Source organism: Cladophialophora immunda (assembly GCF_000835495.1).
Source record: "Cladophialophora immunda strain CBS 83496 unplaced genomic scaffold supercont1.2, whole genome shotgun sequence".
In the NCBI taxonomy this organism is placed as follows: domain Eukaryota; kingdom Fungi; phylum Ascomycota; class Eurotiomycetes; order Chaetothyriales; family Herpotrichiellaceae; genus Cladophialophora; species Cladophialophora immunda.
The window spans coordinates 1,630,510-1,639,280 of record NW_015622542.1 but is presented as its reverse complement, the minus strand read 5'-3'; the positions used below and the strand labels follow the sequence as shown (position 1 = coordinate 1,639,280).

Sequence of the window (8,771 nt, the reverse complement as noted above, 5' to 3'; positions counted from 1 at the left end):
CAAACTCGTACCCTAGCCAAAGTGATCGATTGGGCATTTACTAGCGGCCGTGCATGCAGGCAGGCTTGAGACAGGACATTACATATTTCTTGAGTTATATCAACGCGACTCCAGTCGCCACGGACGGACATGTCTCTCAATGCAGTTACAATTATCGAGGCGCCGGCGTGCATTGCGTTCGGCCGGGGCCAATCCCATCGTTACGAGGCGTTCTGTTCAACAATTTTTATATGCTTTTCGCCTTGATGGGAGGAACCCGCTCGGGAACACTTCAACCTGGGACGGTCCCCAGCCCATCCGTCGGCTTTCCGTGAAGTACATATATATATATATATACCCTCTACCAACCCCCGCGCCTCTGCGCACTGGGCTTGCTGCCCTCGCCGTCGGCCGGGATGCTCCTGAGATCCTCGATGTGGGCGTTGAGGAAGTAGCCTCGCAACTGTTCGCTCGTCAAGTCCTTGGCCCCGCTGATGCGCCCTTTGCAGCTCCGCGTCCCGCAGTGGCACTGGAACGGCTGGTCCATCTCCCACTCGGTGCTGGGGTAGAAGAAGGTCAGCACGTCGCCGGGCGCCACGCCCCTGGGGTTGCCGTTTTCGTCCCGGCGCGCCGCGACCCGGACTTCGATCACGGGCTCCTCGGAGTCCGGCACGACGTGGAACTCCAGGCTCGGCTCGCAGCTGTGGTTGATGTACAGGAAGTCGCAGTTCAGCTCGACGTGCTTGTTCTCCGACACCTGCACGCTGGACCAGCGCTTGTGGTCCGCGAACGTCAGCGGCGGGCTGGTGAGCCGGGCCATCAGTGCCCCCGGTGGGAGAGTGGTGGTAGATACGCTGTAGGAGCTGAAGTCGCCCGGTCGGTACACCACCTGGATGACGGAGGGATGGGTTGGTTGTCGTGAAGATGAGGCTGAGGTGGCCGGGGCGCCCTCTTCTGAAGCCATTGCTACGTCTGTGAATTCGAGCGTTGCGACCTGGGTTAGAGACGATCAAGCGGGAGAGGGTGCGAAGGAACGAAGAAGCTGGGCTGAACCGGGTTGTTGTTCACCTGAAAAGAGAGAGAGAGCTGTGGATTTCTTGTGTTTCCTGTGACCGGCAGCGAGTGGAGAGCACCAAGACGCCGGCCAACGCCTCGCATGCATATCAGAACAGCACCATGAAGGCAAACTTTTTTCACAGCCGACCGTTCGCAGAATCCGTCTCGCCCTTCTCGTCATCCGAAATCATGTGCGCTGTAGGGCCGTGAAGCTCTCTTGGGGGCCCCGAGATGCCCAGCTGCAGTGAGACTAGCCCAAGTTTCTTTACCCTCCGAGGCGTTGCTTCAACCTCGGCGGGTGTGAGCCTCAGCCACCTATCACCTCCAGCTCCGAGAGGTTTTTAGCCGGCGACTCCCTTTCATCGTACCCCACATGTTCTGTGGTGTGGAGTTGGCCTTCGCGTCTTCACACGAGGTTGTGGCTGGGCGTCAGAGTCTGGCGCGCGACCGTTGTGGCCCAGTTGATCGCTGTCCTGGGCGCACATGTGCCTTTCGTCCGCAGCCGGGCCCACGGGAGCAGAACTCCCAGTGCCGAAACTGAGCATCTCGAACCCAACCTAGGTGACAAGTGACAAAGGGGGAAAATTTTTCTTTCTGGCCCAGCAGCAGTGCTTGTTGTTGTGCAAACCAGAACTCGCCGGCAACTGGCTCCGAATCATCCCGCTTCGGAGCAGCTACTGTACTCTAGGCGATCGAAGACCAACCGGACCTCAGCCGAAGTTGTTGTCGAGCTGCCGTATGCGAAGAGCCCCCAGGGCAAAGGAGGCGGTTCTCAGGGCTGCGATTTGCTGCACAAGGTGTTGCCAGTGCATTAGTGCGGCTATTGACCAACTTGCTGAGCCGCCAACATTTGCCAGTGCGGTTGCTGCGATGTTTGAACGCTCCATTTGATATTGCTTCTGCGCTGCCGTCCTATCCAAGGGTATTTATTCCAAACACATCATCCTCATGACAAACGCAAACCATCGCACCAGGTGTATTGTATCTATGTTCCACAGGGGAGGTTTGTGGCGCGGCGCAGACGGAAGAAGATGCCTCCCCGTGGGACCGATGGAGGACCTCCATTTTCCACATCTTCGTGGATGCTTGTCGCCTCCGCCCCGGAAAGAGAGCTTTCGACGCTTTGCACATCGGGCGACGCTTCTATTGCTCCGTTATAGCCTGCCCCGCCTCCAATTGAAGCCACACGAGCTATCTGGGCCCAAAAGTTGAGTGACCGGTACAGCTGCATGAGATATCCGGACGAATAGTAGATCAACCCCCCCGACACCGTAAAGATCATGATCATGTACACGAACGAGGCAAAATTCGGGCTCCGGAAAGGGATAATCTCTTTCTGCATGGAAAGAAACCCTACCGAAAGTGCGATTGGCGAGATGAAGATCTGAAACATTAGAAGCCTTTCTCTGCCGTGTGGGGGTTCTTCGTTGACTTACCATAGCGGTCACCGACAGTTGTGCCAACTCATTCTGGCAATTACTGACTTGGATCGCCTTGCCTTGTTGGAGAGATTTCAGCTGTATGTTAGAGAACTTGTGAGTACAAGGCAAGTTTGGAGTCAAGGTGTATACGCCTTCTCTGTGATAAGACCCATATCGTGCATGAAAGGGACCAACTTACATTGTCAGCAAAGCCATCACAGCTCTTTTCCAGGGACTTAAGCTTCCTCTTCAACTGCCTGTATTCCTTCAGAAATTGTGCTTCGGCGCGCAGCAAAGCAGGTGTCCTGGCCAATGCCGCGGTCCTTTCGAAGTCAGATGCGTGGTCCCGACAGAACGTCTCACAAGCCTCAACAGTGTCGAGTAGCATGCGCAGCATCTTGCTTGTGAGACTCTTGACTCGGAGAACGAAACTTTCGGCCCGTCGGACGTTTTCCTCATGCTCTTGGGTTGCTTTCCGAGATATCTTTCCGTGTGACTCTAGCAAGGCGTTGTGACTCTTTCCGACAGGTTAGTAAGAAGCACTTTGTAAATGAAAGAGTCCCATTGAACATTCATTTGCGGCTCCTTCAAGGCTTGTTTGCATACCCGACTTCGGCAAAGGCCACAACATTGTGTTTCTTGAGATTTGCAGCATCCGAAGGAGGATCTCTCATCAAACAAGGAAGGAAAGACCACCCACCTGTGCGTAGTTTTCAATACCCGCTCTGAACATTTCCACCAGTATTCGCCATTCTCTAGAGACCTCTTCCAGGCGAACTTTCAACACCTCGAGAAAGTACACTCTGGGGTCATGGAACTGATTATCGCTGATCAATCTGCCGTTTCTGAAGGGATCCTTGCGACTTCCTTCGGGGAGTGGCTCTTCTTGATATTTTGACTCGGTGGTATTTTCCGATTCGAAGAAAGAATCGGCAAAGCAGTAGGCGGTCCACGTCCAATCTTTCGGGGCAATTATGATGCAAGAGATTACAGCCTCATATAGAAAGATGGACGATTCATAATCATTCCAACCCAGGAAGGAGACGTCTTGCGATTTTCTCAGATGACTCCTGTCCTTATGTTGGCGCTGGCCACTCTGTTGGACACTTGACTTCTGACAGACGTAATATGGCAGGTGGAACGCCATATGTAATACGCAAGGTCCTTCTGGCCCCTGTTCTGGTAAGCACGTGCTATTGAACTTTCCACTGGGAGACTCACCGTGGTTTCCCAACCAAAGAATGGTTCAAAGATGAGGTGTTTGTACATGCCCTCGATGAGAGATGGGGCTTGGTATATGGAGGCGGTACGGAGGAGGGCGTAGATATACGAGGGGTTCAGATTGGGGATGAATCTGACAGTAGTTAGCGATGGAGCCCTGTATACAGTCTGGTTAAGGTGAGATTTCAGTACATTGATCGACGTTCTGCATCCAGTTCGTCTTGAGGCTTTGCGTCTTGGTCTGAGGGGATCGAAGCCTGATTTGTTGCGCCGGCCGACGTTTGGCGAACAGACGACGCCTGTGAATTGTCGAAGGCGCTGGGAAAGCGCTGAATAGGTCAGCATCAAACATTGTCTCTACAGATATCGCCGGATGGAAAGAGCCCAGAAATCTTACTGGTTTGCTCAAACGGTCCAAGAGAAGGGCGGGACTTAAGCGACCCGTGTCGGGCTTTGAACGGGGGACTCCTCCGTTTGTGCTCCGGTCATATATCCATGCACTTTGGCGCCGAGCCTCATCCGTTGCGGCTGCCCGAACCGAGGCAAGGTCCGTCCCTAGGCAAAAGCCGTCAAGCGCGTCTACCATAAAAAGGCAACCATCGGGCTGCAAGCAGTCATGGATTTGGCGAATGATGGTTTGCTCTTGGGCGTCCTGGTCGGAATCAGCCTCACCAGGTTGGCTCTGAGTTTCCTCTCCCTCATCTTCTTCTTCTTCTTCTTCTTCTTCTTCTTCCTCCTCGTCGTCGTCCCCCTCTTCCTCTGCAACTTCTCTAGTATTCGGCCAGTCAAGGATTGGTAGGTTCTCGGTTTTCAAACTGAAGTGGATGTCTGCTCTGCCAGAGAACTGTGGCGTCCATTCACTCATGATGCTGGTGACGAAGAGACCTGGAACAATTTCATGGAACGACCAAAAAGCAGTAGAAAAGGCATCCTGTGCATGGTTCGAGGACGAAATGGGGATATAAAGCCTTCCCGCGGTAAGTTGTACTTTTTCTGAATTGGCTACCTATTTGACAGCGCTTCCCAGTAGAGGACATTGTGGCCGACCACGATGCGAACACGCAGTACTTGGGCGCTGTCGTGGTCTTCTCGTCGATAGGCGACCCGGTGCGCGTGACCTCCTTCGAAGAAAAGCGATGGAAGCTGGCTCGCTGTGTTACCCTCCGCCCGTCTCCCACCTGTTGTCTCATTTGTTCACTTTCTGAGTGGTACAGTATTGGCAGCGTGGCTGCGAGCAATTTGGGCAATTGCTGGTCTTGATATTGATCGGGGCGTGGCCGCACTTGCACTGCCATTCATTAGCCTGGACGGTTGCCTTCTTGCGGGATGGATGAGGTCCAACTTACGCATTGCCACACAAAAACGGTGACTTTCTTTTTTCCCTTTGGCGGCAGTTCCCTCTGGCCGCGGCTCGATATGTCTTTCCAAGCAGATGCCGGCGGCTCTTTCCACCGTCGCAGATCCTCGCATGGAATGGTCGCAGTTGATCGCCGCGAGATTGTCGAGGCTGTCGTGTAACCGGTTGCAGGAGCCGTGTTGCAATTGGTAGCTTTGCCTTGGGCAGCATTGGTGCGTGATTGGGCTCTATTGCGAAGGATCGCGACTGGATGTTCTGGAGGGGAAAAGGCATTGCAGCAGTAATATTCGGAAATGGCTAGATTCAGGCCCAGCGGGACTAGCACCGCCAACCAGTAAAGTCCTAGAACTCTCTCCACCAGAATCCTGTCAGCCCGCCGCGACAATCTCAAAGACGTCTCTTCCCCTCGCATGCCGAAAGAACCCCCCTAAATTCGATGTACTATGAAATACAGCCATCTGCAATGGTTTGGGAGACTGCTTCAATATATCCTGCCATCCTTTGTGGGGCCAACGTGATCTAACCTGGCTAGCCTTCCTAGTCGGATTAGAGCAAAAAAACCCTTAGACCAACCTCTGCATTCAGTGAGACAGTTGTCGCCATCATTTGGCATGTAGCTCCTCCCAGCCACGTCGGCCAACGGAAGCTCGCACGGGGAGCCTGACTAGCGCTCAGCCGCAGGTCGGGGAAATCACTAGCCTAGGCGGCGGATCCGAGATTCAAGCCTACTTGGGTAACCGCATAGCATATCTAATAGATAAAGGTCACTGGCCAGTGCGGAAATTGGGCAAGCAATTTAATATTCGGACCGAGAAGTGTTGAACCTCCTTCGCCCTCCAAGTGAGCCCCTTGCTTCGTTATATTAGCTCGGCTGGGCTGGTTGTGCTGCCGGAGTGCTGCCTCGTTGCATAATTAAGTCGCTCGCCGGTAACCCTATGCGACGAAGAAGGGAAAGTCGAACAAGGCTGAAACCACGTCCCAGTCTCGAGCAAAGGTCGGTGGGACCTTTCAAGGGTTTGCCCCTTCAATATGCCTATATTAGCTATGCTGATAAACTTCTTGATTCCGGCACGAGTGTTTTATTGAGCGCCTGGCACAGAAGTGGGTGATCGATTTCATATTACGAGTCGTTCAGACGCAACCAACAAGTGGCAGCGATGTTTCGAACTTGGCCACGCCTGCCCACTTTCTTTGTTTTGGAATTGCCAACAGAACACGAGGTCCTACCCACTGTCACGAGAAGTTCCATCATCATCGGAATGGCAAGCATACCTAGCCCTGTAAAGCAACAGCAAACCCCAAATACGCTCACTGCAAACAGCAGGTTTTCAAATCTTCAGCTTCTCTCCCTCCTCGCTCCCGCTCGTCGTGCTGTCTCTCACGTCGCTCTTGAACCCGCCTCTCTCGGCCGCGCCCGCTCCAGCCATCGCCTCCGCAGCACTGACACTGTCACCGTCCTTGCCGTCGAGAGTCATCCCAGGTGCACCAGCGGGAACGGTGTTATGCTCGACGTCCTCATACGGCCGCCAGAAGTCCTTTTTGCCCTTGGCTGCACGCGTGACCCACGGTGGGAGGATCCCACCCTCGATCTTGTACGTCCAGGGGTCCTTGTACTCCTTGTCAGCTGGCCTGATGCGGCCGCCGGAGACCTTCTCAACAATCCACACAAAGGTGTTGAGCACGATGTAGCTGATGATGCCCGCGATAAGGCCGTACGCGATGCTGTATGTGAATGGCATAATGGCGATTGTCAGGAATGCAGGAATCGCATCGCCAATATAGCGCCAGTTGATGTCCTTGGCGGCTTTGGCCCTGTAACAGACGATCGTCAGTCGAAGCAGGGGGGGAAGCCTGGGGAGGTGTTGACTTACATGAGCGATCCAACGATAATCAGAACACACCCCGTAGCGTAAGGCGGGATTGATGCAAAGATTGGTGCAAAGAAGATGGAGATGAAGAAGCACAGTCCGGTGGTGATTGCCGTTAGACCAGTGCCTCCGCCTTCTGAGATACCGGCACCGCTTTCGATACTGTTGCATCGTTAGCATTAATGTCGTTGGAGGGAAACCTGATGCTTCGGTTTGGGTACTCACTATGCAGTGACAGGTGGTGTTCCAAAGAGTGCACCAATGGAAATACCAAAAGCGTCAACAAGGTATGCCACTGCAGAGCCTTCGAAATCTTGAGTCTTCTCATCTATGGCGCCGCAGAAACGAGCCATGGAGTACAGTGTGCCGGTGCAGTCAAGGATATCAACGTAGAGGAAGGTGATGAAGGCCAGGCCGAACTGTCCTCCATACCCCGAGATATTCCACTCCTGCACCGTCAAGATCTTCTCAATGGGATGGAAAGTGACGACCTTCTTGAAGAAATCGAACATGCTGTCGCCAAGTTCCGTGTACGGGAAATAGGTGACAGGCGTGCCTCTGGGCCAGGAGATGATGCTGACCAACAAGATGCCGAAGATGATTGCGCCCTTGACTCGGAACATCATGAGCATGACGGTGAAGAAGCCGCCGCAAAAGATACCAATCCACATGGTGGGACTTCGCATTTTCTCGGACGAAGGACACAACCCCATCTCGTCCTGGAATTCAGCTTTGCAACCAGCCAGTTCGAGCGGAGTAGCTTGGGCGCCGACAACGGCACCGATACCAGCGCTGTACGTCAAACCGATGAGAGTCAGGTATAGTCCGATGCCCACGCCTGTGGCGAGTTTGATCGACGCGGGGATCGCTCGAGCAAGCCATTGACGCAAACCAAGAATTGTCAGTCCGACAAAGACGAAGCCTTCGACAAAAACTGCAGTGACTGCAACCTGATATGGCACGAGACCCGATCCGTGGTATCCAACGACAGTATAAGCGAACTGCAGGCTGTCAGATCACTGCCAGGGAAGCGCAGGTTGCCGCACCGAGAGGCACACAAGGGCACATCTCTATGGACGCGGTAGGGAGCTTACATAGGCATTCAAACCCATACCCGGTGCCAGGGCGATTGGCATGTTGGCAAAAAGACCCATGCAGAAAGTCGTCAAGGCAGAGATGGCAGCTGTTGCCGTGACCAAATCTCGCTGAACGCCAGCCACGCAGATCATGTAGTCTGGGTCACTGTCGCATAGATCAGGACTATCAGGCGGACACACACAGGTGCCGCCGGACTGGGACACAATTGTTGCATTGACGCTGATGATGTAGGCCATGGCGAAGAAGGTTGCCAACCCAGCTCGGATTTCGGTGAAGAAATAAGTCCCCTTTCGTTCCCGGCGGTGGCCCGAGCCATCGAGCCGGAAGCGTTTGCCCACGAAGGAGCGCGCAACCGCCATGTTGGCATTGTGAATCCACTCGTTGAAACCCATTCTTTCGACTCCGCAAGGGTTGCTGACACAAAGGAAGAATAGAGAAGGCAAAAGGCAGACAAGGTCAGATCGAACATCCACCTACCTGGGGTTCATCGAGGTTGTTATAACGTGGTGATGCTAGGCATCTCCAATGTCCACGCCCAGCTTGGAATCTCCCTTGGCAGTGACGCTGATAAGAATCTCCGCACACTGTGAATGGGTATTTGTGTGATTGCAGTCGCACCCGAGGAACGATTCTCAGTGGCTCGGAGACTCGCTGCAGTCCATCAGCCAAGACGATGGGCGGGTTCCGCTTGACCTGATGGCGTTCAGTCGGACTTGGCAAGACTTCTTGACAGTCGACCCTTGATAACTGCGTGCATGATTGTTGGTCGAG

The 8,771-nt window shown here is 53.9% G+C and overlaps 3 protein-coding genes across 4 annotated transcripts; all 3 read right to left on the bottom strand.

The window, feature by feature from the left end:
- Nucleotides 1-340: 340 nt before the first annotated feature.
- PV07_02889 (uncharacterized protein) lies at nucleotides 341-1,027 on the bottom strand (the record flags this gene model as incomplete). The annotated part of the gene is made up of 1 exon (XM_016389538.1): nucleotides 341-1,027. The coding sequence occupies exon 1, from the start codon at nucleotides 941-943 to the stop codon at nucleotides 341-343; it is 603 nt and encodes a 200-aa protein (XP_016251440.1). The 5' UTR covers nucleotides 944-1,027.
- Nucleotides 1,028-2,020: 993 nt separating this feature from the next.
- On the bottom strand, nucleotides 2,021-4,542 carry PV07_02888 (uncharacterized protein; the record flags this gene model as incomplete). The annotated part of the gene is made up of 7 exons (XM_016389537.1): nucleotides 2,021-2,419; nucleotides 2,472-2,552; nucleotides 2,656-2,973; nucleotides 3,157-3,630; nucleotides 3,678-3,810; nucleotides 3,870-4,006; nucleotides 4,075-4,542. 7 exons carry the CDS (start codon nucleotides 4,540-4,542, stop codon nucleotides 2,021-2,023), a joined length of 2,010 nt encoding a protein of 669 aa, XP_016251439.1.
- A 1,466-nt stretch (nucleotides 4,543-6,008) lies between these two features.
- PV07_02887 lies at nucleotides 6,009-8,586 on the bottom strand. Of its 2 annotated transcripts, XM_016389536.1 has the most exons (5): nucleotides 7,997-8,586; nucleotides 7,128-7,903; nucleotides 6,906-7,064; nucleotides 6,307-6,846; nucleotides 6,009-6,257 (listed from the first exon to the last, which is right to left on the bottom strand). In XM_016389536.1, the coding sequence occupies exons 1-4, from the start codon at nucleotides 8,390-8,392 to the stop codon at nucleotides 6,363-6,365; spliced, it is 1,815 nt and encodes a 604-aa protein (XP_016251438.1). In that variant the 5' UTR covers nucleotides 8,393-8,586; the 3' UTR covers nucleotides 6,009-6,257; nucleotides 6,307-6,362. The 2 variants fall into 2 exon arrangements, with proteins under 2 accessions (XP_016251438.1, XP_016251437.1); XM_016389535.1 differs by having other exon boundaries at nucleotides 6,009-6,846.
- Nucleotides 8,587-8,771: the final 185 nt, after the last annotated feature.

Bases quoted from the DNA above. Each gene is read 5' to 3' on its own strand.
- PV07_02887 (XM_016389535.1), bottom strand. From the start codon at position 8,392: ATGGGTTTCAACGAGTGGATTCACAATGCCAACATGGCGGTTGCGCGC. The intron at 7,065-7,127 runs GTGAGTACCCAA...ACGATGCAACAG, and splicing joins ACACCACCTGTCACTGCATA to TATCGAAAGCGGTGCCGGTA. The intron at 6,847-6,905 runs GTAAGTCAACAC...CGTCTGTTACAG, and splicing joins ATTATCGTTGGATCGCTCAT to GGCCAAAGCCGCCAAGGACA.